This window comes from Aspergillus undulatus (assembly GCF_047715775.1).
Source record: "Aspergillus undulatus strain CBS 261.88 unplaced genomic scaffold BDV17scaffold_62, whole genome shotgun sequence".
Lineage (NCBI taxonomy): Eukaryota > Fungi > Ascomycota > Eurotiomycetes > Eurotiales > Aspergillaceae > Aspergillus > Aspergillus undulatus.
In genome coordinates, this window is record NW_027396666.1 from 96774 (window position 1) to 121446 (window position 24673).

General features: G+C 50.8%; 7 protein-coding genes across 7 annotated transcripts; 3 read left to right on the forward strand and 4 right to left on the reverse strand.

Moving 5' to 3' along the window:
• Positions 1 to 110: 110 nt before the first annotated feature.
• Positions 111 to 1220, reverse strand: BDV17DRAFT_284406 (glycoside hydrolase family 43 protein; the record flags this gene model as incomplete). The annotated part of the gene is made up of 2 exons (XM_073760530.1): positions 111 to 729; positions 799 to 1220. 2 exons carry the CDS (start codon positions 1218 to 1220, stop codon positions 111 to 113), a joined length of 1041 nt encoding a protein of 346 aa, XP_073611663.1.
• Positions 1221 to 1866: 646 nt separating this feature from the next.
• Positions 1867 to 3223, reverse strand: BDV17DRAFT_295062 (phytanoyl-CoA dioxygenase family protein; the record flags this gene model as incomplete). The annotated part of the gene is made up of 6 exons (XM_073762976.1): positions 1867 to 2039; positions 2107 to 2472; positions 2538 to 2587; positions 2659 to 2679; positions 2746 to 2961; positions 3012 to 3223. The coding sequence occupies 6 exons, from the start codon at positions 3221 to 3223 to the stop codon at positions 1867 to 1869; spliced, it is 1038 nt and encodes a 345-aa protein (XP_073611664.1).
• Positions 3224 to 3538: 315 nt separating this feature from the next.
• Positions 3539 to 4840, forward strand: BDV17DRAFT_295063 (uncharacterized protein; the record flags this gene model as incomplete). The annotated part of the gene is made up of 2 exons (XM_073762977.1): positions 3539 to 3589; positions 3638 to 4840. 2 exons carry the CDS (start codon positions 3539 to 3541, stop codon positions 4838 to 4840), a joined length of 1254 nt encoding a protein of 417 aa, XP_073611665.1.
• Positions 4841 to 4870: 30 nt separating this feature from the next.
• Positions 4871 to 6991, reverse strand: BDV17DRAFT_203626 (uncharacterized protein). Its single transcript, XM_073755297.1, has 3 exons — positions 6877 to 6991; positions 5682 to 6811; positions 4871 to 5635 (listed from the first exon to the last, which is right to left on the reverse strand). Exons 1-3 carry the CDS (start codon positions 6939 to 6941, stop codon positions 4902 to 4904), a joined length of 1929 nt encoding a protein of 642 aa, XP_073611666.1. The 5' UTR covers positions 6942 to 6991; the 3' UTR covers positions 4871 to 4901.
• A 243-nt stretch (positions 6992 to 7234) lies between these two features.
• Positions 7235 to 10173, forward strand: BDV17DRAFT_273631 (sugar porter family MFS transporter). The gene is made up of 5 exons (XM_073759034.1): positions 7235 to 7839; positions 7896 to 7947; positions 7994 to 8249; positions 8307 to 8555; positions 8603 to 10173. The coding sequence occupies exons 1-5, from the start codon at positions 7768 to 7770 to the stop codon at positions 9555 to 9557; spliced, it is 1584 nt and encodes a 527-aa protein (XP_073611667.1). The 5' UTR covers positions 7235 to 7767; the 3' UTR covers positions 9558 to 10173.
• A 4490-nt stretch (positions 10174 to 14663) lies between these two features.
• Positions 14664 to 15492, forward strand: BDV17DRAFT_203671 (uncharacterized protein). The gene is made up of 3 exons (XM_073755298.1): positions 14664 to 14970; positions 15076 to 15132; positions 15240 to 15492. The coding sequence occupies exons 1-3, from the start codon at positions 14798 to 14800 to the stop codon at positions 15343 to 15345; spliced, it is 336 nt and encodes a 111-aa protein (XP_073611668.1). The 5' UTR covers positions 14664 to 14797; the 3' UTR covers positions 15346 to 15492.
• Positions 15493 to 21881: 6389 nt separating this feature from the next.
• On the reverse strand, positions 21882 to 24126 carry BDV17DRAFT_203703 (uncharacterized protein). Its single transcript, XM_073755299.1, has 5 exons — positions 23103 to 24126; positions 22846 to 23032; positions 22462 to 22778; positions 22290 to 22389; positions 21882 to 22226 (listed from the first exon to the last, which is right to left on the reverse strand). Exons 1-5 carry the CDS (start codon positions 23970 to 23972, stop codon positions 22102 to 22104), a joined length of 1599 nt encoding a protein of 532 aa, XP_073611669.1. The 5' UTR covers positions 23973 to 24126; the 3' UTR covers positions 21882 to 22101.
• Positions 24127 to 24673: the final 547 nt, after the last annotated feature.

The following is a 24673-nucleotide window of genomic DNA, read 5'->3' on the forward strand; positions in this document are numbered from 1 at the left end:
CTTAAACTGAGCCCAAATATCCTCCTCTGCTAACAATAAATATGCCCCTGCCTCTTATTTAATGCTCCAATATACCCTACCAAGCCAACGTCAACCCCCCATTTACCCTCCTACGACCCATAAGCCTCCAACAAAGCCTCATACTCGACCTCCGTAACAGGAACCACATTCCCATGCTTCAACCCCGCTGGCAACCCACTGGCCTCTCTCCCAAGCTCCTCCCAAATTCCACCCCCAACATCCTCCGTAACAAACGCCACATACTCCTCGTAGTTATCCATAAGCAGATAATAACGCCCCTCAACATTAACATCAGCAAACGCAGCGGGCCCCTCAAAAACACTCGTCGCAATATACCCACTATCCCCAGCACTCGGACTTCGCGTCCACGTCCCGAAGATCCCATCTGTCGTCGTTTCCTGGTAGACGTGTAGTACATTCTCATCCTTTAGAAAACGAGCATAGCGCCCCTCACTTCCTAAATATAAAAATTCCTGGTCGATTAGCGGGACGTTCTCATTGTCGAGTGCGAGGTAATCAGCCGGTTCACTGAACGTCACGAAGTCAGTTGTTGTCGCGTATCGGATCCGGTCGAGGGTTGCGGTTGCGTCGTGGTTTGTGTCGGATTCACTGTATAGGCGGGACGCCCAGAAGAGGTAATATTGGCTCTCTGTCTCGTTATATACGACTGAGGGCGCCCATGCCATCCCGGCTGTTTCTTGTTCGACTCTGTTGTAATCTTTTTATTAGCTCACATTACATTACCGTTTACAAAAGGGGGCGTTAGGGGTGACTTACGTCGCTAACCACCCCTCCCCCCAATTAACAAGATCCTCCGAGCGCCAAACTACAAACCCCCTACTCCCCCTTCTTGTCGCCTCATCCCAGCTGAATCCATCAGCGTTGATATCGAGGTCTGTCGCGATGATGAAGAACTCGGTTCGCTGCGGGTTAGTCGTGAGGAAGATATCTCTTGTTCCGCCGGTGCCGATTGTGGAGTCGAGGATTGGGGAGCCGCCGTTTAGGGGTGTGAATGCGAGGGGATCCGAGGCGGGAGAGAGGTATTGGAATACTGAAGGTTCGACATCTGTGAATGTTGAGAGCAGGTAGCCAGTGTATTCCTCTTTCTGGACGCGGTGGGGGAAGGGGTTTGCGGATGAGATGGGGAGGGAGAGGAGGAGGGGGAGGGGGAGGGTAAGTAGGGCTGAAGGGATGCGCATTGTAACGAGTACGAAGAGCTGGGCGAATTTTTGGGAATTTGGCTGGGCTGTCAAGATCTATTTATGTATACCGTCAGCTGAAATCAGACGCGCTCAGGGGCGGCGGCCAAACCGCAGGTTTTACTATATTATACTTATGGGCTGAAGAGCCCGATTTGTCACGGCACTTGAACCAGGTTAGCTTGACTCTTTGCTCCGCAAATGAATACCTAGAGACGACATGGATGATAATTTTCCGCGATTGCATGATTGCATCTACTTTTGTCTGAATCGTAGAGCATGACGACCCTCCGCCGGAGATGAGCGCTGAGGTGCGAATTTACCCCACAACCCCAGACGGTTGCCTCCCCACCGGAGATTCAAGGACCTATTGCGCATGAACAAGCATATGACATCAGACCAGATGTGGTGGGTTCGGTTAAATTACTGCTGGGCCGTGATGCTTTCACCTTGATGCTATGTCGGGGTATTGAGCAAGAATAGCAGCCGTGACAGGTCTCCAGGCTTCCCGTTACTGCTTGCCGATATATGAACATTCGGGTGGAACTCCAGCAAAGGTTAATTCTAAAGTTTTGATTGTTCACGGCCAAAATTGCACAATCGAAAAAAGAGGTTTGTCTAGGCGGATGCCACTTCTAAGCCCCGCTCAAGCGTCCTGTTTAATGTAAGGAATACCCGTCAACTTAAAAGTCCTATCATTCAACACGGGCTCCTGAATGGGCCTATCGCGACTCTTTGGACAAGGCTTGCCGTCCCGCGTAGCGATATTCGAGCCCGCAACGTGCACCGCATTCGGCCAGTGCGTGGTACCAAGTCGTTCTGGAGATCCATAAGTTAGCAGCGCCCCGGGTTAGCAGGAAAGCAAAGAAAGCTAGATATGACATACGCTCATAAGCCCTCCTCTTCTTCCTCAAATCCTCCTGACTCGCCTCGGCGACCGGCATATAACAAGTATAAATCGCCAACCTATCCTCCTTCCCCTCAGGAGGAAGGTTATAATGCGGCACACGACTATCCCAAACAATGAGATCGCCCGGTTCCGCGCAAACCTTCACCCATTCGAGGCCGTGGTCTTTGAGCCACTTCATCCCGTTTTCGGTGAAGCCGAACCACTCGGGTGTCCAGGCGGGGATGCGTGGTTCGGTGGCCATCTCTGCGTGGAATTGTTCCGATATTCTGTGCCCTCCTGGGCAGACGATCAACCCGCCATCTTTGGGGCCCGCGGGGTTGAGATTTACGAGGCCTTGGAGGCCTGTATATTGATGGGCGTTAGCAGCTTCAAGGATTCAGAGTGGGAGGTGGGTGGGGGGGTCGTACAGCGGAAGCCGGGCTTAGTGGGGTCTTGGTCTTGATGGGGCCAAGGCTTGCTGTATGGTTATTTAGTCTCTCTTCAAGCTCGGTATAAGGTGGCATAATGGTGGGATGAAGGTGTGCGTACTTCTCAGGCATCTCCTTACGACTAAGGACACAATCCGTCAGCACTCCATAAAGATATGCCAGAAGTAGCCATGGAAAGAACTCGTACTTAGCAAACTGCACATTAACCACATCAAAAGAGACAATCAAATCGTCGTCATCGTAGACCTTTGCGAAGGTATCGACAACACCCGGTTCACCGCGAATATCCCATACCCATTTCTCATGCGTGACACCATAAGCCAAGATCATGCCCTTTTCGTTGATTACTGGAAGGTTGGCTGGTTTGACACTTGAAGGGTCGTTGCGATTATAACCAAGGTTGCTGTATCCATAATCAGCTCGTACCATCAACGTGTATCGAAATATACGTACAATCCCTCGAGATAAGTATAGAACTCATCCGCGTACTTCTCTGCACGTTCGAGTGGGATAGCGCCCTTGATGACGGCGTAACCGTCTCTGTTCAGGTCGTCACGAAAGTCGCCGTAGTTTGTCGCAGAGCCGTCGAGCGCCATTCGACCCTTTGGCTGGGGCTGGGCCCCGATGACAGTAAAGCCAGTCTTAACCTCGGTTGTGGTGGTCATTTTCGCGACAGCTCGTGTAGGTTTGATCTTGCTGGGGCAATCAGATGGGGGTTGAAGTTGAATCTCCGGCCTATTCAATGAAGTTCTTTTATCAACACCGGCATTCCTGTTGTTAATTGGTGACATGTTGCGTTCAGGGGTCACTCCCGGAGCCCCGAGGCTTCGGTGCTCGGAGGGTTCGGCGCTGGCCGAGCTGGGGGGAAGAGGGGTTCGGCCGTTGCCAAAGTTTTGCGAAAGAGCTGTCGGCTCCACCTAAACCTACCCGGATGATTTATTGTTACTTCGCGGTTAACGGAGACTGAGGTTCAAGAAACAATGTGCCTAAGGATCGTGATCGTTGGAGCTGGAATTGGCGGGCTTGCCGCTGTATGTACGTCCTTAGCCGGTCCGCTGATCTGACTAACACGGTAGCAGGCCATCGCACTGCGGCAAGGGGACAGAGAAATCATCATTCTCGAGCAATCATCCATAGCCCAGGAGATTGGAGCTACGATATCTCTCCAGCCGAATGCGTCGAAGATCGTTGAGCAACAGTGGGGCCTTGCAGCCCAGCTCGGAGATCTAGGTTCCATGGTTGACGAGGCATTCGAGGTGTACAATCTAGACGGGGAGCTACAGCTCCGAATACCGCTCGCAGGGAAGGATATGTATGGCGCGGAGAGGATGATGTACCACCGTGCGGACCTGCACCAGGCATTGAAAGAGCGGGCCACTTCGCCGAAATTTCCTGGAAGACCTGCGAGCCTTCGCACTTCCAGCAGGGCTGTCAGCTGCAACTGCGAGAGCGGGACGGTGGAGCTTATTACTGGTGAAGTTCTGAAGGCGGACGTTGTTGTGGGTGCAGACGGTATCAAGAGCGCGGTTCGCGAATGCGTCCTCGGAAAAGATGTTACCGCGCGACCAACAGGATTGTCCGCCTACAGGATGATGATACCGACCAGCGATCTTGAAAAAGAATCAGACTTTGCGAACGTTGTTGATCCGCGCAAGGGCTGCACAACGATGGTGATAGGCCGAGATCGGAGACTGATCATGGGGCCAGCACGGAACGGTACAATATACAGCATCGTGGCGCTAGTACCGGACAAAAACATGAATGAGGATTCGCGGGACACCAGCTGGACGATAAAAGGGGACCACGAGCAGATGATGAGAACATTCGCGGACTTCCCCGACTGGGCGCAGAAACCTCTCCGGTTGGCGAAAGATGCAAGTTTAGGCCTATGGCAGTTGCGAGACCTGGATCCTTTGGAGAGGTGGTATAATGGTCGCACGATCTTGATTGGTGATGCTGCTCATGCGATGTTACCAACACAGGGCCAGGGAGCTAGCCAGGCAATCGAGGATGCGGAGGCTCTGGGGGCTTTCTTCAACGGATTTGAGGAGGGTTCCCGCTCGGGTTCATTGGAAAATGTGGCTCGAGTAAACAAGGCAATCTTCGAATGTCGATATGAGCGGGCGACGACAATTCAAGCGTACAGTAGGCAAGCCGCAAAGCCGGCGACGGAGCCTGGGAATCGCAAGGTGAACATGAATCCGGCCGAGTTTATGGATTATAACTGCTCCTATGGTGGTGCTCTTGACTGGCAGAGGCGGAGAGACATTGCCCCCAGCTAGCTTGAATGATGTCGTTGCGTTTTCGATCCTGGTGACACTGCGCCGAGGGAGTACAAAGTATTCATGTCAGGATACCATGTCCATCTCTCCGATCTATCCCATCATACGGTATTCCCCACTCCTCGCACAAGTCTTGGATCCGGTAGTCGGTAAACAACCCAAAATCATCTCCCATGTCTCGAAGCATTTGCAACAGGCTTCCGCGTTCTTTGTCGTCTGTTAATGAACGGCCCGCTACATAGAGCGGCTGCAGCATGTACTTCTGTACTGTTTCATTCGGCATGGCATGCATAATCGGGATAATTTCCACGGCGTGTTTGCGCAGGTCTTGTTGCAGGGTATTGTAAGCGCCAAGCAGATTGTTACTATCTCGAGGCCGGACACTCAAGTCAATCGGGCGGTTGGCAAGAAGAATCATCCGAGCCATATGGTAGAAAGCCAGTGTTATTGCGCAGACTTCGCTAGCAAACCAGGTCTCCCGACTGAAAGGGTCAAAACTGGCCGTAGGACTTGCATCCACAGGCGGCCAAGTGATGGGAATGTAGAACGACGATGGGACAGAGCCCTGCCAACGATCAAATTCTTCGTCAATAAGGGACCATTGGGTGCTGTCGGTGAGGTCTGCGTTGAAGAGTCTGCACATTATCCGTACTAAGGCTTTGAACAGGACTATCTCCAGCTGCGCTTCGCTTGTTGGGCTGGTTACTGAATGGCCATGGTCGTCAAGCGGGAGGCCCATTTTACGCCAAATCACTAGGTCATCAGGGTCGATGCGTGTTTTGCGTCGTACAACAACTATGATTGTCAGCGTGATCCTCGGGAATCATCAAGGGTGCCATACAAGCATTCAGCATATCATTAACCACAACAAACCAAAAGACCGCGTCTAGTGCTCTCACTGGCTGTGGAAGTGGATCAGAAATCTGAAAACTTGCAGGTTCTCCTACATGAGGACGAAGTAGCCTGAAAACACCGTCGAGGTGCCCTGACCATGCGCGTATTGTAGCGTTGACATCTTCGTACTGGCATAATATGCACGCCGCTAAGATCTGAAAAGGGAAGCTGTTTCCTTCGCGTTCGCTTGGGGTGTTGTGATCCACACTTTTCGGCGTCAAACTCAGTCCATAGATACAGTTCGGGGACGAAGAGTAAGTTGTTGAATCCTTCTTCGAGAGCTTCTTCGCAAGAAGCTGTATAGCTCTCTCATAGTATTTAGCGCCATACCATGTGAAGCCGAGCTTAGTGTCAATCAGCGCTTTCATCATCAGGCTTTGAGTATTGGTCTGCCGGATTTGTAACTCGGGATGCCTTGTCTGGCCAAGTTGTTTTGCTCCTAATGCGCAAGCCGCATAGCGGACGAGCGGGCTCCAATGGGACAGTGTAACCGCGTTTTGGCTAAAGTAGGACTGGCCTCCGCATACGTCCATCCATTGCCCCGGACCTTCTGCAAAATGACGGAGAAAGAAGGCGATCTCGCAGCGGTCCTGATAGCTATCTTCAGCTTGAATGGTGGTAGCGCTGTTACGTGGGCTCTCGTGCTGTCTCGCCGGTGATTCCGTATACCGATTAATCTCAACGGGGCTGGGGCCAGGATTCAGTATGTGTGCAACGCGGCCAAAATCAGTAGGCCGGGCAGGGGAATAGTCCGCTCCTCGATCATGGTCGTTAGCGGGAAAGGGACTAGCGAGCTGTCGCGGCAGTGTCGATGTGCCCGAGCCAGATGTTGTAGGCGCTTGATCCCCGTCTACATCCACTCCAGTGGTATTATTGAACGGCAGTCGGGTACCTGAGGTCTTCTCGCGGCTCTGGCCCTCGCCAGATGCACCCTGTTTGACGGGTGCTGTCTGGAAGGAATAAGAATGCGGCTTGAAGATACTGTCGAGGATGCTGCAAACACGTCCCGACTTCAGACATTGACCACATTTCGGCTGTTTCTCATCGCACTTGATCTTGCGGCTCCGGCACTCGGGGCTAAAAGGCATGTAGACGTCAGGAAAAGCTACTCTGTGAGGAATGAGGTGCGGAATGCAACAAACCATCCTGTCCGCGACCTTGAATGCCTCTTGGCACGCGTCCGCTTCATGGGCTGGTCACCTTCCATCGACGAATCTGGGGGTACCACTGCAATTGGAAAATAATGCGAGATGTAACATTGCAGAGCCGTATGATCGAGTGGTCGCAAGGTTATCGACGTCAAGTTGGCGTCGGGCGGGCATCTCCGGTCGCTTATTTTGCCGAATACGGGTGTGGCGCAGCTCCCATCGTTATTGTCGTATCGGGTACCTCAGCCGCAGCAGGCACTCCCCAATGACGACTGGCAATCTGACGCACTCTCACTCTCGATCCTTGTTAGTGATCTTGATTAGTTCGAGACTCCCCTAGAGGCTATGACGGGTGCAAGTTGAGGGAACATAAAGAAGGCTTGCAACCTTTTTACTGTGTTCTCGCTCACTCTTTCAGGCCTGCGAAACTGCATGCGTTGCAGGAAAATATATATTTCATCTTGCATCGACCCGACTTCGGGCTTCCATTCGACTAAAGTCATCACAGGATTCAAAGTCACCGACTCCCTGCTTTTCCGGAAATGCGGAATCGCTTCAACTTATTTCACAGCCAATTGGGTGTATGTGTCCGGCTAAAGGCCCAGACAGCTGGGCTCTCCCACGGGGTAATCGCGGCGCCAGCCAATCACTGCCTTGGATCAGCGTTTCCCCAGGATTCCTTCAAGGCTTTCCCCGCAAAGTTACCTTTCGGACAAGGAAGTCACAGTCACTGGGTGATATAAAACGGGCCCATTCCCACGCTGTGGGGCCTGGATTAAGAGGACCTGGGAAAATGCGCTTTGCTGTATCATCAGCCTGTTCAAATCCAACCGAGTTGTTTTACACCGTCTGACGGCAAGAAAAAGAAAACCGCTCCATTTACAAATGACGAGCGACAATGGGAAGAAGAAGCCGTTCTTTGGGCTTACCGGAGGATGGCTAACATTTTGGCTGACAGTATGCTAGGATTTTTCCATACCCTTGAAACACGCTAATCGCGAATCGCTTGCCAGGTCGCCTGTGCCACTGACATGACACTATTTGGCTATGACCAGGGAGTCTTCAGTAGGTTCCCATCATGGTTGTGTAAGAGGAAAACTGATCACGATAGGTGGGGTAACCGTCACCCATGATTTCCTTGAGCTCCACGACCTGGTTGGAGATTCGAGAACGAAAGTACTCTCGACTGTGACTGCAATCTATGACATTGGTTGTTTCTTTGGAGCCATTGCTGCCTTTACATGGGGAGAGCGGCTTGGCCGGAAGAAGTCGATTCTCATCGGCACTACAATCATGGCCATTGGGACGATCATCAAAGCAAGCTCCTACGGCCTTGCTCAAATGTTTGTTGGAAGAATCGTCCTTGGGTAAGCTCTAAGAGCCCAGCTGTTTTGGAGTTCACTAATCCGTGAGCCGTACTACAGTTTAGGGAACGGTATCAACACCACAACTGCCCCAGTCTGGCAGACCGAGACTGCACACCACAAATGGAGAGGAAAGCTGGTGATTTTTGAGATGGTTATGAATATTGCTGGCTACTGCTTGGTCAACTGGATTAACTACGGCCTGTCATTCCGCGGAGGCGCTGTCGCTTGGCGATTCCCCATCGCATTTCAATTTTTCTTCATCTTCATTCTCTTCGCAACGGTGCCGTGGCTTCCAGAGTCCCCAAGGTAAGTAACATTTCGTGACGAGATAGGCCAATAGCTGACCTCCATAGATGGCTCATGCAGCAAGGTCGGGAGGAAGAAGCAGTGGTGATCCTTGCAGCGATTGAAGGCAAACCAATAGACGATCCGTACATTCAGACGCAGCGACACGAGATCCGATTCAGCGTGGAGTACGAACGAGACAACACTCCAAGTTGGAAAGAAATTCTTCTCCGCAGAGAGGGCGGCAATGGCACGAAAAGCCTTCGTCGTCTACTCCTAGGCGCTGGTACCCAGTTTATGCAACAATTCGAAGGCATAAACATCATGTCTTACTACTTCCCGCTCGTCATGATGAACTCAGTCGGTCTATCCGAGAGCATGGCGAGACTTCTTGCCGCCTGCAACTCTGTCTCCTACCTAGTCTTCACTTGCCTCGCCGTCCCACTAGTCAAGCGCTGGGGCCGACGAGGACTGATGCTCTTCTCAACCGCCGGCCAAGGGTTTTCCTTCCTCATCATCACGATTCTACTGCACTTCTCCGGGACGGCCGCGCACGGAGATAAGTTCGGATCCGCCTCAATCGCATTTTTCTTCCTCTTCTTCATTACCTTCGGCATGGGCATGCTTGGCGTTCCCTGGCTGTATCCAACGGAAGTCAACTCCCTCCCCATGCGAAATAAAGGAGCCGCCGTGGCCACAGCTACAAATTGGATGACCAACTTTATTGTCGTTGAGATCACCCCTATAGGTATCCAGAACCTTGGCTGGAGATTCTGGATCGTCTGGACGGTCTTCAACGCTGCTTTTCTGCCGGTGATCTATTTTGTCTACCCTGAGACCGCTAATCGGACTCTGGAAGATTTGGATTCTTACTATCGGACGAATCCATCGCTCTTTGTTATCAGGGATTCCGATGCTACCAGTGTTGCACGACCACTGAAGTACGTTCAGCACGAGGATGAGGAACTGGAGAAGGCTGCTAAGGGGAGGCCGTTGGAGGTGGAGGACGTTGCAAGAGCATGACGATGTGGGCATATTATGCATGGTGAAGAATGCAACCTTTGTTCATCTCATCCTGTGTCCCTTGGCCTACAGTGGATGTCACCCATCCTCGTACTACCAGTTACCAGCAAGCATCAACGCATACCATTGACCAAGATGAACGTTCACTTGCCCTCACTTAACATAGCCTCGGCAATACTTCTAGCAAGCCTACCGGCTGCAGTCCCGCAAACATTAACCCCCAAGACCACCAGTGACCATCTACAAAGGCACAAACTTTGAGGGCGGGCAACTTAGTTTCCAAGCAAATGGAACTTGCAATACCATTGCCCCGTAAATCACCATTCTGTGGAAAAAGACCTTCGCTTTTTTCCTCGGCTTCTTCCTTTGGTGTCTCAAATCTGACTGGTCCATTAACTTCCCAACAGCCGTATCACATCCATCCTAATCCCCGCTGGCTATGATATGTTCTGTGTGGTACTCATGTAAACATTACCAACGCTGCTTCTCCTTTTACTCATCACATCCACTTCTCCGCTCGTCCTTTCTAGCTTTCGACTGTACAAAGGTAGCAGAGGCACACTGACGCGCTCTAGCAACACCGATTTGCAGACGGTCCAGGCCTCCCGATTTACCGCTCCCTGCCAGACCTCGGCCCCGCGCCCGTGTTTACCGGGGCCTTTTGCCTCGTAACGGCTTTCTAACCGAAATCCGAACCCAATTTCAAGTTTGACGTAAGACCTACTACTTGGGGCTTAGGCTTGGTCCAGTTAGGGATGAAGATATCTAAATGACCGGATTCGATCCGATGTACCCCATTGGGTACCTAGACTCGGCAACGGATGGGCGTTAGATCATGCTTTATTGCCATGTGGTATACATACTCCGTATATATCTATTTAAACAGAGTTAATCCTACCGGCAATTACTATTTTCTAAGGAGTTGAGGATGGCACTTTGTTGTTGGAGAGTGGCTCATGTCAATTTCCTGGGATTGCGGTCTTAAGCCTATCCTTTGCCATTGCTTCTCACCCCGATTTAATTCCGATCATGTTTTCAGACCTCCTTGATGATTCTGCTTTGGTTTGGAAGCCGCTGCTGGGAAGCGCGCTTTATAGCAAGTTAGCACCTCGAATATTGCCCGGCGAGTATTTTTCTCACGAAGTCTTGAAAGCAAGGATCATCATTGTGTGGGAGACGCACCTGAAGCGGAACAAAGGATTGGCTGAGGTCCATAATAATAATGTATATTGACATCAATATCCCTGCAAATCTCACACTTGCGAGAACCAACTAGTGATTGCATTGCATGGATCTGCAACCCGCACAATGACTTGTCACCTGAAGTATGTATGGCTGGAGGAAGCCAGCCGCAGTTGCATTCTGTTTACCTTCCCTCCTGAAAATACCACAATATCGCCCGTCCCGAAAATAAACATACTGTCATCCTCACGGAAGTCGGGTGGAAGGCAATGTTGGTGAGGAACCATAAGACGATCATGCAGCAACCAGGACAAGGTACTTCGTCTTGTTCGGGACTCTCTCTGTGATTTCCGGTGCATGACCCAAATTGAGGGATCGTCCTAGGCAGTAAGACCTATGCCTGGGATATACTGGACTACCGAGTAGATCTCGATCAATCTCTGTTGATTTGCAGTGACTCATGAATCTTCGCTGATCTCAGCCAGCCACACTCGTTTCTACTCTGTACTACGTACTTGAACTTCAATGCACCCTTTTCTAAACACATTTCTATTTGCTGAACTAATGCGTTCCGCTTCCTCGAGAATGGAGTGACCTCAGAACCATATCCAAATTCACTGACGGAGTCTACATCTCTTGCGGTGTTCCCACGGCTTGTTTGCTGATGGGCCAAGGACATAAAAAGTTCGAGTATTTCCCGGTTGTCTATATAGAATCTCGTTCTCATCCCATCTTACCTGAGCAGCTCTAGCTAAGTTTTCTGTAACACTACCGCGCCATGCGATCTCCCCTCACTATCATGTCTAGGCTCGCCCTCGCAGCCTTAGCAGCTGCAGCCCTCTCACAATCATCCGATGCGCCCCAAGCCACCATTTACAGCGCTCCATATTACGAAGGAGACAATATCACCATAACGACATTGGGAACCTATCACAGCTTTGGCTCGTGAGTCCCCAAACCCAATTGCAAATCTCGCAAACTATAGTCTTCTTGTTTGATATTATATCGACATGTGAAGAGCATAGTACTAACTAGTCAATCCTACTTTAGGACAACCCGCATGGCGTCCATCCGGTTTCTCGGGGACACCCGCGTCGGTTGCGACTTATTCCCGAAGTCTGCCGATTGCCTGAGATCTCCCCTCGGGAGGCATACCCCTTGCCTCCAGGAGTTAGCATTATAGGTACCTCTGAGTGCTAACAGTCATCAGGGCGACTAACTGCACAGGTGATGGTCCGCTGGTAGTCTACGTAGAGGGAGATATTTGAGAGACTCCCGCGGTTCCCAGCAGTCTTTGTATTCCAATAACATAAGCCAAATCTTGGGCGCGATACCAAGCCCGGCGAGCCGATGCTCTCTATCAGCTGATTAGCGACATGTTCAATCTTTTCTTGCTGGGGCTGGGAACATGGGCAGGATTATTGGGCTACGCAGGCTAGGGAGGCTAAGAGGGCATAGGCTGGATCGGCGTATCTCTAAGAAATCGAACTAGGCACCTCAACCAAAGCAGAGATCCTTTGAAGGTTTAGTACTGGTGCGCATGGCCTTTGTCCTTGCTGGGTTCTCCAGGGTATCTTAATCTCAAAATCAGTTTTCTGTCTCTTTGGTGTGGCCCCATTGCTGTTCAAAGGCACTGTAGTCACCAGACTCGTCCAAGCTCTGCTCCCGGCTCTTAACAGGTTTACAGCCCTGAAATCAATGCAAGTGAAAATCCAAGATATCTCTTTCAGCTTCTCTTTGCACGGATCACCCCGGGTCTTACTTGCATGGGCTGAGCAGTGATCCCCACAGATCTCAAGTTTGCGACTTTCATGAGGTGCATGCGTCTGCATTCTGCAACTTGCAACACTACCTTGAGTATGCGGGCGCTGGACGCAGATTTTGCTTTCCTTCATTGATCAAGATGCACACTACTCGATGCATTGGCGATTAATTCATTACTGAGTTCTCATGGAGGCCAGTGAAGTAGGTGTAATCTTCGAGCTTAGACACATGCCACCACCAAATTGACGTCAATCATCTCCTCCCTATAGCACTTTCGACAGAAAAAAACCGGGCACTAATGGCTACTTATCCGCAACGGGATCGGGTGATCTTCTCTGGATCGTGGGAAACGATTATCCCTGGCCGCATCCCGGCAGTCTCGGTCGATCTCGGGCGGGTAGATTGACAGGGATCCGTAAGTCTTTCATCGATTCCAGCCAGCCACAATCAATAGTACATGATACGAGACCACCTCTATTGCTCAACCTGCATGAACAAAATGGAAGTTGCCGCATTCCTCTCCTTCCAGATTCTACTGGTCGACTCAGAGGAATGGCTCGGAGAATCGCACTTGGCCGAACCGATGTTCTGGAGTAGTGGAGCGGTTGTATCTTCTCGATGTTCCAACAGTAACAGGCAGGCTGTTTGCATTTCCCCTTGGAGACTCCACATTCTCTTTGGGTTCTGAACCACTTTCTTGAGGGTATCGGATGAGCATGCTATAGCCGACTTTATCCTAGCATCTTCAGACTTATTGTTCTGGGGTATCAGTGTCGAGATGCTCGTCTCCACAAAGCAGGGTTTTGCTACAGATAATACGAATCACATTCTTTTCCTTCGCGTATGTATCTTTCATGCAATTTTACCATAGCCTGAGTTATGCGGTAATTGTTGTCCCCTAAGGTCCAAGAATATGAAAGAGTCGACTCTCTCTGAATGCCTGTTAGAACCTATCACCTTTGTTCTCTGTTCATTATTTTCAGAGCTACTCTAGCCAAGCTATTAACTCTAGTACTGCATCATGAAATTACCCCTGGTCATCCTATCAGGGCTGGCCCTCGCAGCCCTAACAGCTGCAGCCCCCCCAACAACCTGAACCCTCTCGGGCTCCCCAAGTCACCATCTACAGCGCTCCAAATTACGAAGGAGAGCGGGTCAACATCGCGATAGATAGGATCTGCCAGGGTTTTTACCCGCGAGATATCAGAACCTCATTGGAGCTTTCCACTTGGCAACTGACACAATTGCCATTAGAACGAGATCAATTGAATCTGTCCATATTCAAGCGGACCAGAATCTGGGTTGCTTTCTGTACGAGTAAGTCTGCCAATTGCCTTAGTTCTAACCCTCCCCCGGGCTGCATACCTCTTACCTCTAAACACTCATATAATCATGTAGCATCAAGTACTCACGGTTACCAGGGCACCTAGCTGCATAGCCGAGGACGGGCGTCGCCTGATTGAAGAGTCTACGGCAGATGTTGGAGAGGGTGAAACGTACTTTGGCATAGATTGTTCTCAACGTCAGCCAATCTAGGGCGCGCAGCCAAATGCGGTGGGCTTATTCTCTCTGTAGTCTCCTCAGCGTCTTGCCCAGCATCTATTGTTAAGGCATCAGCGGGGTGTGAGTAGGGTCCGCCAAGTAGGGATGCTACGAAGAGTGGATGGCAGAAGCTGAAACGGTGTATATCTATTGGATACACTACGTATCTGTCAATTCGAACAGGGTATGAACTTGTTGCGTCTGCAATGTATCTGAAATTGCAGATTAGTTCGCTTTACTCTCTTATATACTAATGGCATTACTGTTAGAAGCGACCGTACTCCATAGTCGCCGGTCTCGTTCAGGATCTGCACCCACTCATCAACGCCTTCGAGACTATCCAGTTAATCTGCGTGGAAGTGTGGGATGTCTCTTTCAGCTTCTCTCTCCCAGATATTCGTGGTTCTTACTAGCATGGGCCGAGCAGTGATCTTCGCAGATCCAAGCCACAATCAATAGTTCATGCGGGTATGAGAACTCCTCTCCACAAAGCTGAGTTTGCTGCAGGCTCTCACACTCTTTTCCTTCGCTCATGCAGTGTCCCATGCAGCGTGCAGTCTCATGTCTCATTGAACCCCTGCCTTGCCTCGACCACACCGCAGCGTTATTTCGTCATTCGAGGCAATTCCCCACAGAACTCTGTTTTATAAGAAGCGTAGGTCGTCGTGGTTTTCTCTAGCTTTCATTACTTGGTTATCACTCGTGCCAAACTCCAGTATCCCTATTTATTCTCACCGCAATAGCTTCCCAAAATGCACTCTTTCCTCGCCCTTGTGCCTGCTCTGTCCCTCTCAGCTATCGCAGCTGCCTCGCCCATGCCTCAGGGAGAGCGCCCTACTCTACCCGTGACAATCTACGACGAGCCAAACTTCGAGGGCGAGAGCGTCCGCTTCCCGCCTGATGGGACCTGCAAGACCATTTCCCCGTATGTCCTTGTCTTTGATACCGTCACGCATAGCATTACCTTATTCCGCCGTGTTAGATAATCTCTTACCCTGTGAGCTATGTTGACCATTGATTAAACTTTCAGGTGGATCGGGTCCGTTGAAATTCCCGAGGAACAGGATATCTACTGTCAGCTCTTTGAGTAAGCATTATCTCGTCCTTTTCTGTCTCTTCGTTCTTCTATTTTGTTTCTCGTTGATCGCGGAGTGTTTGCGCCGGTCTTAATTTGCTGAATCTAACACTGCCCAGCAATGTCGACTGTACCGGCCAGGGTGCAAACGTAACCATATCCTCTATCCCAAGATTCCGCACCGAGGAAATCTTTCCTGGCATCGTCTGCGGAATTCTCCTTTGATTTTCACAACGGCTAGGGTACACTACTTGAAAGGACATCGGATACGGTTTTGAAAAACGGTCTTGCATGTAAACAGGGCTGCTATCATTTGCATAACACAACGAGTCGTGAAAATTGCATAACTGGCATTGGAATCGTATCCTGCTGTAGATAGCTTGACCGTTCTGTAGCGTGGCTGCCATGGCACTTCGGTTTACAAAGTCATCTCGTCACTCCGCATAAGAAAAGTCCACGCATCATGCTTCTTGTGGACCCTCTGGCCTCCAATAATCGGGCCCGCCGAGCTGCATAGGCTACGTCGGCTCTCTCCCGCACCTTGCTTTTACTTCTCTCCCTTACAACCGGCCAAACCCGGGCCTTGGCCCCATTACAACAGCTACCCCCTCGGTGCGGCCGCAAGGACGAGCTACACGGGCCGCCACCATTTTTGTTGCTGACGATCTGATCGGGGACGAGTAAGCTCCAGCGCGGGTGGGAACTGCTGCATACAGTGTCCTCCCGTGGATGCTTCGTCCATCATACCCTTCCACCTTCTGCTCTCCCCTATGACGATTGATTCTCTTGTCAAAATGATCCATTGGGCTTTGGCCTTTCATGGCCCTCACTCCGTTTTTTCCTTTTTGGGCTAAGTATGCACAAGGAAAAGAGATGGGAGCGGTATTCGTTACGCCTGACTGCATCTTGTCCAAGAGATATGCCAACGTCCCCAAGAAAAGTGCAATGCTCGTCGAATGTGGGAAACGAAAGTGTTGAATATTAGTCCAAGATATAGGGTAGAGTTCCCGCCAGGTGAGCGCAGGAAGATCAAGTACGTACATCTCAATCAAAATCAATCTACAGCACCATCTGCCGCTTAACCCTCTTCTCCTTAATCATGGCCATAACCCCAATGGGTAGATATTTCTTGTCGACCAGGTTGACACCGCCATACTTCCTCAATATCTCCGGCGCATACATCTGCACAATATACCTCCTTTCATCATCCATCACGCGGCCCTGCGCTCTGGAAACTGCCTTGTAAAGGGCAGTCGACACTGGGATCGTGAAATCGACCACTTCTGGAGTTGGGACCTTATAGAGCTTCCGATACAGATCCCGGAAGGAGTAACTATGCGACCAGCGAAAGCGGAACCACTCCTCGAAAGATATGAACGTATCCCGCTCGGAGCGAGAGACAAAGCGCCGCTCGTTGCCGTTGTTCGCCTTCGCGAAGCCACTCATCCGAGTTGTTTGGGGCAGCGCGCCGAAGTGTTTCTTCATCGAATTGTAATTTTTCCATTTCGTTCTCCCGGAACACTTCGATGTGCTTATCAGGCGGTGCTTCTAGGATTCAGCGAACCAGGAAGGGCGAAATAGCCGGGTTACGGAGTCCCAGGCCGCCGAGTTCCTCAGGGTAGTAGAAAAGAGCGTCCGGTATCTCGGAGACTCCGAATCGTGACTGGATCATCTGTCGCAAGTGCGCCGTCACCGTCCCCGTCGTACTACCAAAGAGGGCGTTCTGCATTCAAGAATCATGTCCACATGACGCTGTCCGAAGCACACAGCGGGCTGGCCAAAGGTGTTTTTGAAGAATCGTCCGATGCAACTATTCCAAGTGCGGATCCATGACATGACTCTATTGCATTTGTCTAGCTGGGACTTGAGTTGCTGAACGTGTGCATTGACTTGGCTTTGGTCGATTACCCATTCGCCTGAGGGGTCGAGCATGAGGAAGCCAAATGTGACTGGGCCTTTCGGTAGCCGGCTCTGTATAGTCAAATCAATGGACTGCGAGGTATACAGAGCCAGTTTTGCTCAGGTTGAATTCCAAGCCGGTCAGTTTGGCAAATGAGCCCATGACCTCCCACGCTTGTGCATTTGCTAGGTTCTCCGCAAAGCCATATGTCGTCGTGTAGTCGGTACATAAGCAAACCCGTCGTCCGATTCACAGCCAAATCCATGAGAAACAGGACTAATTCGCCGATAAGTTTCTCAGATGAATGTGACATTGGGACACCCCTCTTGCGGGTTCGAGGCCCTGTTGGCGTGCGCCCTTCCGACGACGCATCCATGTTCAAAGGCGCTTCAAGGTATTTCCGGAAGAACCTGAGCCAACTCTCAGGAAAGCCGATGTAAGACATGATGGCAAAGATAGTGCTATGGGGTAGCCCAGTCGCATACCAGCGAAGGTCAGTTTGAATCACCGCAGCCTCGTTGTAGAGGGATCTCTGGATCAGACTTTCGGTCGCAACTTTGCGTAGAAGCTGTTGCCTGATATTCCTGTCGGCATCGCTTGAAGGTTGTCTAGGCCTGGAGTTCCATCCATTCCCACGGTCATCCTCACCCTCATAGGGGCTGAAGCTTGGGGCGCCATTGTTGTGTCAAGGGTTTGACAAGCAGGAAGAAATAATCAAGTCCGTTGGGAATGGTGCTTCTCATGCTCAGTTGGCAGCCGGTTGTGGGGGGGTAAAGTATCATTCAGTCGCACCCAGCTCTCCCAGGCGCCAGCGGCTGCCTGCCAGCTACTTAATTTTCCAGCATGGTCGATCTCTTTCAATGCGAGTCGCGGGATCACAATTTGAAGAAGGCGGCTCTTCAGTGCCTGCTCGATTGTAATTTGAAGGGCGCGTCTGCCTCTCCCTGTTGCCTTGTGGGCTATGAATTACACTGAACACGTTCCGAAACAACGGTGCTTCCTCTCCGATATGGCGAGTTCACAATCATGCGATTCTTTGGTCAGGAAAATTGACGCCACGATCTACAATACAACTTGAAGAGGTGTTGAGTTTGAGACACGAGAGATCTGGTCATCGTCACATGACTCTGCGGTGAATTTGGAAGGCGCGACCGGGTGACCTGACTTGTGCCAGAACCCTCCCCTATACGAAAGCTTGGCTCTACCAACTGGGAGAAAGCTAGAGCCCTGGCAAGCCTGCCGGATCCAAGCCTACCAATCCACCTACTAGCCAAGGAGATAGTCAAGATATCCCAGCTAGCAATACAAGGTGCTTCAAGATATAACACTTGCAGACTCCCCAGGACCCCATGGTGGGTTCCTGAACTAACAGACATACTTTGCCAAACAAGACAGCAACAAAACCCCAACTACAAACAGCTCCGGAAGGCTGTTGTACAGGCAAAGGCCGAATACTGGAAACAGCAGATTGAACAAGCCGCAGCACCTACAGATGCCTTTAAACTTGCAAAATGGATAAGACATCCAGACCAGCTTGCTGCTCCTCCCCTGAATGTACAAGGGACACAGGTTACTACCCCACAGGGCAAAGCAGAGGCCTTTCTTAGCCACCTCCTAGACAAGGGGGCCCTGCTTCCAAATCAGACAGAGGAGGGACCCCCAAACAAGCCCCTGGGCTCCCTACACCTGCCAACAAAAGAGCACTGCTGGGCCGCCCTCTGTGCCCCACCCCCATCTGCCCCTGGGGAGGATGGACTTGCCACCACTGCTTGGAGGGAGCTCTGGCCTATCCTAGGGGATACAATCACACAACTATATCGCAGGTGCATGGAGGAAGGCTGCTTTCCGCTAAGCCTGAAGTCAGCAAAGATAATAATGTTACCAAAACCAGGAAAGAGGGATTATACCCAGCTCAATGCCTGGCGGCCAATTAGCCTCCTCTCCACCCTAGGTAAAGGCCTAGAGCGCCTCCTAGCACAGCGGATGGCTGCAAGAGCAATTCAGGCAGACGTACTAGCCCCCTGCCACTTTGGGGCCTTGCCAGGACGCTCTGCCATTGACCTGGTCCAGGTCCTCGTACACCGGGTAGAGGAGACCCTCCATCAGGGAAAAGATGCTTCACTCCTCCTACTAGATGTGAAAGGGGCATTTGATGCTGTAATACACCAACGGCTCCTCTCCCACCTCCGCCTGCAAGGTTGGCACCCAGGTTTACTGCAGCTAATTAAGGACTGGCTTACTGGCCGCTCTGTATCTGTCCATATAAAAGAAGGCACGGCTACAGCACCAATTAAAGGTGGACTCCCCCAGGGATCCCCCCCAACCCCAATACTCTTCCTGCTATATGCGGCAAGAATAGTCTCTACCTTCAAGGGCTCCTTCTGCTATGCAGATGACATGGGCATATTACTAACTGGGAATACCCTGGAAGAGAGCTCACAACAACTGGTAGAGGTCTACAGGCAAATTACTGTACTAGGGGCAGAGACAGGCCTTCCATTCTCAATGGAGAAGACAGAGATACAACATTTCTCTAAAAAGCAGCAGCAGCACCTCCCTATAGTCACACTACCTGGTATAGGGGAGATTACACCATCCCCATACACACGATGGCTAGGGGTTCTCCTAGATACAAAGCTTACCTTCAAAGCTCACATTAATTGGGTACTTAGCCGCGGGAAACTACTTGCCCAGCACCTAAAGAGGCTTAGCAACACCCAGCGAGGCTGCCCAGTGGCCTCCATGCGGGCAGCTGTTGTACAGTGTGTTATTCCTACAGCTCTGTACGGGGCAGAAATTTTCTATACAGGAAGAAGACAACAAGGGGTAGTTAACTCCCTGCTCTCTCTCCTCCATACAGCAGCCCTGGCTGTTATCCCGGCCTACAAGACCACCCCCACAACAGCACTGCTCCGCGAAGCAGACCTACCAGACCCAGGGGCCCTACTTAACAGCATCCTCCGAAGGGCAGCAGTAAGATACATGAGCCTTGATACCAAACACCCAATTGCCCAAATAGCCGCAGAACCCATCACAAGCAGGCCCATGACCAGGCTCCAAAGGATCCTCCAGCTCCTTCTCAGCCCCCTGCCGGAACGTGCTATAATAGGAACCCCTCTCCCTCCCCTACGCATGCTCCCAACAAACAATAAAGACTATAGCCCCGCGCCACTGCAGATATCAGTATACTCGGACGGCTCACAAACTAGCCAAGGGGCAGGGTATGGCTATGCAGTCTACTTTGGCCCTATCCTAGTAACCAAGGGACATGGCCCCGCGGGCCCCAGGACAGAGGTCTATGATGCAGAAATCATGGGTGCTGTTGAAGGCCTACGCGCAGCCCTAAGGCAACCATGTGTGGGCTACTCGACCCAGCTAGTTATCCTCCTGGATAACCTAGCAGCAGCCTCCCTACTAGCAAGTTATAGACCTACTCCGCACAGGCATGGACTGTCAGAGTCCTTTGGCCAGCTTGCTACCCAGTGGTTGGAAGCTCCTTCAAGCCTAACCATGCCACGGAAACCCCTACAGGTCCGCTGGATCCCAGGCCATTCTGGGATTAGTGGGAATGAGCTGGCGGACAAGCTTGCTAAGCTCGGGTCCTCTATACACAGCCCTAGCATCCCCCCATCCCCTGCATACCTTCGACGGGAGGCAAAACAGTTGCTCCGCGCAGAGACATATACAGCATATACTAGCAAGGCACCCGAAGCCTACAAGACCCTGAATATCAGACCCCATACAAAGGAAAGCCGCTCCCGCGAGCACAAGCTTCCCCGTTGGGTACTTGGCCGACTTATTGCTGCCCGTACAGGCCACGGAGACTTTACGGCATACCACCAACGTTTCAACCACACAGAGTACCTGGAGAGCTGCTCCTGTGGCAAGACAAAGACCCCAGTACATTTCTTCTTCTGTCCATACACTAGGAAAAGCTGGAAAGATAGATGGAGATGTATAAGGGACGGCCCGTCAAAAACAATAGACTGGCTCTTAAGTACAGCTGCCGGGGCTGAAGAATTCAGCCGCATCGTGCAAGAATCATCCTTCTTCAAGGATATATGCCCGAACTGGGCCCGCCGGAGCGCTTGATAGTGCAACAGTCCACACATCTACCTGGATAAAGGGTTCGGCCCCTCCCCCCAATCTATAGGTAGTCAAAACGGGCATCTGCCCTCGAAGACCTGGCCAGGGCAGCGCCGGATGCTTCTTCCACTCATTTCCAACATATATTGTCCATAGTTGCTGCTTCAAACCTGTATCTAGCTAGTTTTTAGGTAGTTTGGTTTAGACAGCACGTCCAGATGCCCCCTGGGAGGCCGCAGATCACGTGGGCCACGTGATCCGCCGAGTGACGTTAAATAATAAAACGAAACGAAACCTGACTTGTGCCATGTGTGCATAATTCCAATCCATTGGCATAATATGTTTATGCAGCTTCCGCAGCCCTACAAAGCACAACAGGAACGTCGACCTCAGTCAACGACTGACCTTTCGAGTCAGTGCAGATAATATTAAATATAACCCATACTACTTCTCGTATTACTTTCGAAGCTAAGCTCCTCGAAGGTGTCCCCGCGACTTTGAGCTGTAACTTGGTCAATTCTTGGACACATATATCTTTTGCTGAAGTCACGAACATCCCTATCAGAGCTCCACATATGGTTATATTCAAGGAAGGCAACAATCATCAAAGTATCATAGTCAGTATCACAATCGCAAGGACATTCTGAAGTCACTGCTATTTATCAAGCGTAGGACACTCATCCGGGTCAGTAAACGTCGTGGGTTACTTGTTCAGGAACTCATAACGTCCTTTACTGTCCTTTTTAATCTGCACAGCCGGTCAGCCCATGGAATCCCCGAAGAAAAATTTGAGCTCATTTGATATACGTACGCCAACAAAGGCAGCCCCGGCAAGCGTCCAGATCGCCTGTAATTGTTCGTCAGCTTGCGGTTTCTACAAGGCCAAGACGACACATGTACCGTTCCATATGCGTCAATAACGTCATCTTCTTCCGGTTTGATATCTATGTTCTGATCTGAGGCCCTTTAGTATGTAGGTAGGAGGCGCCCCGAGGTCATGCTGACAACGTACAAGAAGTGCAGTGCAGAATACCCTTCAAATCCTTGTCGTTTCTCAGATCGGTAATGAATTTTATAGCCCCTTTGTCCTGACCGACGCGCGAAATCTGGAAAACGACATCTGGTCGGAACCTCACGCGTTAGCATGCATTCCAGGATTAGACGCTTCAGTCTTATTTCGTACGCTTATCACCACATCCACTGTTTGCCTTGCGCCTTTCCTTAAGTCGTCGCTCGCATTCCTGGAGCTTAGCTTTGAAAGTGCCTGTTGGCTCGCCTTGAGGCTAAAGAGGCAAGAGGTCAGTGCCAATCCGCAAAATGCCATCTTGACTGGGATGAAGCTAGAGGAGACTTACAGATCCATCTGTTATTATAGTGATTAGAATAGGACAGAAACTGTCGTTCTTCCCCAGCTTCTCATAAACAAACGGCTGCAGCACCTTGGCTTCAAGCTTGGTGCCAAGCTGTGTGTTTCCATAATTCTCGATGGTGTCAAGCAAATCGGTCATTTGCTGCTTTGTCTCAACAGTACTCTTGTCTAATGAGCCGTTTAAGAGATGGACCCTGACAGCTCCGGTGTGCTCGTAGGCCTCCTCGACAGCGACGATGGTTTCGCTAAATAACTGACGCTCTTCACTTCGATTACGGTGCCAGTTGATAGATTCGGAATTGTCTTTGGTTTTCGTGCGTGCGTTAGTCATGACTACCCTCTTACGGACAGGGAGTTTGAATGAACGGACCTAAGAACAGGATGCAGTCGAACAGTGCGAGAACCAAGAGATGGTCCATGAACTCGTCATTCAACCAGTCCAGTTCCTCAATCTTGGCTGCCCATTCATCTGCATTGCGGGCGACCTGTTTCAACCTTTCCGTTTTGTGGTAGCCGCCGAGATGGTGCTGGTTATACTTGGCAAGGAAATTGTACGCCTTGACCTGGTAAGGTCAGTGGAGGGCAGCATAGGTATTTTCCACGCTGCGAAACGATGAGAGGATCTACCTGACGAGGAGTTTCCAGGCCCAATTCCTCTGCTTCTTTCTCCCACTTCGCAGGCGTCCTCGGCGTCTTGGATTTGGGAGCTTCATGATGTGCTGTGGGAAAACTATGACTCTGAGACTGGCCCTTTCGCAGCCCGTACAGTGAGTTTTTACGTATACTGTGGCCTGCACCGTCCATGGAGTAAACTCCACGCTCGTCTTGTGTAATCGCGACTCGGCGAGTGGAAGGAGGGAACTGAATCGGTACATACTCCTCTTCCCACGTGTCCACCACGCAGCCTGAGTACAGGCCGGCGTTGTTTGACCTAATGCACATGATGTTAGATGGCGCTATAACGTAACTTTTTCCCTCTATGAAGGGGAGTGCGGCGATTGGCATCACCGTATCCTTTTCACCGGCCATGGGCATGGCGAGTCCAACAACATATTTCTCCTTCGAATTCGGCGGTGTGAAATCTCCGCAGTGTATTTCAAAAGTACCCAGCTTCAAGACATTGAGACCCTTCTGTTCATCTGTCCTAGCCATAAACACTGGCTTTGCATTAGCCGTAGTTTGGTCGTTTTCAAAGAACGCATCGATATACGAGCCGCTGTCTCTGCTCGTTGCGATGTTGACTTGAATTGGGAACTCCAACTCAATTGTCGCTTTTCCATTGGAGTCAAGCTTCTCCTGGCCAACGAACGCGTAATACTCCTGAATAAAGTCAAATTTCTTTTGGCCAGCTTTAGCAATTGGCCCGACCACCTGCAACACAGGGCTTTTGACGAGGTTGTTATTAAGGTCATCAATAAAGGGAGGCTGGGCAACAACGCAGTAGGAAAGACGATCGGTGGTTTTGTTTTTGACGGTGACTGTATATGGCTGCTCCATATTGGCGACTGATAGTTGCAGCTAACAATGCAAGACACGAGGATGAACTGTGAAGCTGGGTATTGGAGTAGTAGTAAAAGCGTTCGTGAGATAGAAAGATGGTGAGAAAGAAACAGACTTGCACTTCTCTGCCTGACAAGGTGTGCTTAGTGTGGGCGAGGCTAGGTATACCGGTCTAGTGCAACATCACTCTGCACCGATGTCCATGGAACCGCAAGGAAGGGAAACGCTCGAACACAACCGATGGGCTCAGTTCTAGGCCACTCTCCCATGAAAAAACTCGTCATCCCGCTGCAGTCATTGAGAGACTAATGGGGAGGACAGCAAATCAACATGCTTCCGAAGACGAAATCTACTGTCAGCCGGGCTCTTTCAGTTGCTCGTTTGGGGAAGGAGCCATGCATGGCATCAGCTGAGCAGAACAGACACCTCCCCTTTAGATGGCAGTTTAACGCTGCTATATGCCTGTAAATATATACAGGGAAATCAACTCGGCGGAGATTGGCTCTTCTATCATACAACCCCGCCCTGCTGCAGAAACCGCATTTTCCGAGTAGATCCGGACGAATCGCTACTTCTAACCCTAATTATCTGCCATGGATAAAGAGGGTTTTACAGCTGAGGGGTCAATAGCATGCGCTATCTAATACATGGAATATTGCAACAGTCGACTTGATCTTCTTCAATGGTATATGAGCAAG

What these genes read in the sequence shown, in the direction of transcription:
- BDV17DRAFT_203626 (XM_073755297.1), bottom strand. Translation starts at nt 6,941, where the DNA reads ATGGAAGGTGACCAGCCCATGAAGCGGACGCGTGCCAAGAGGCATTCA. An exon ending in TCAAGGTCGCGGACAGGATG is followed by an intron (nt 6,812 to 6,876) that starts GTTTGTTGCATT and finishes CATGCCTTTTAG; the next exon opens with CCCCGAGTGCCGGAGCCGCA. An exon ending in TAATGATATGCTGAATGCTT is followed by an intron (nt 5,636 to 5,681) that starts GTATGGCACCCT and finishes TGACAATCATAG; the next exon opens with TTGTTGTACGACGCAAAACA.
- BDV17DRAFT_203671 (XM_073755298.1), top strand. Translation starts at nt 14,798, where the DNA reads ATGCACTCTTTCCTCGCCCTTGTGCCTGCTCTGTCCCTCTCAGCTATC. An exon ending in ACCTGCAAGACCATTTCCCC is followed by an intron (nt 14,971 to 15,075) that starts GTATGTCCTTGT and finishes TTAAACTTTCAG; the next exon opens with GTGGATCGGGTCCGTTGAAA. An exon ending in ATCTACTGTCAGCTCTTTGA is followed by an intron (nt 15,133 to 15,239) that starts GTAAGCATTATC and finishes AACACTGCCCAG; the next exon opens with CAATGTCGACTGTACCGGCC.
- BDV17DRAFT_203703 (XM_073755299.1), bottom strand. Translation starts at nt 23,972, where the DNA reads ATGGAGCAGCCATATACAGTCACCGTCAAAAACAAAACCACCGATCGT. An exon ending in GCCTGGAAACTCCTCGTCAG is followed by an intron (nt 23,033 to 23,102) that starts GTAGATCCTCTC and finishes TACCAGGTCAAG; the next exon opens with GCGTACAATTTCCTTGCCAA. An exon ending in CTATAATAACAGATGGATCT is followed by an intron (nt 22,390 to 22,461) that starts GTAAGTCTCCTC and finishes TTGCCTCTTTAG; the next exon opens with CCTCAAGGCGAGCCAACAGG.
- BDV17DRAFT_273631 (XM_073759034.1), top strand. Translation starts at nt 7,768, where the DNA reads ATGACGAGCGACAATGGGAAGAAGAAGCCGTTCTTTGGGCTTACCGGA. An exon ending in GGCTAACATTTTGGCTGACA is followed by an intron (nt 7,840 to 7,895) that starts GTATGCTAGGAT and finishes ATCGCTTGCCAG; the next exon opens with GTCGCCTGTGCCACTGACAT. An exon ending in CTATGACCAGGGAGTCTTCA is followed by an intron (nt 7,948 to 7,993) that starts GTAGGTTCCCAT and finishes TGATCACGATAG; the next exon opens with GTGGGGTAACCGTCACCCAT.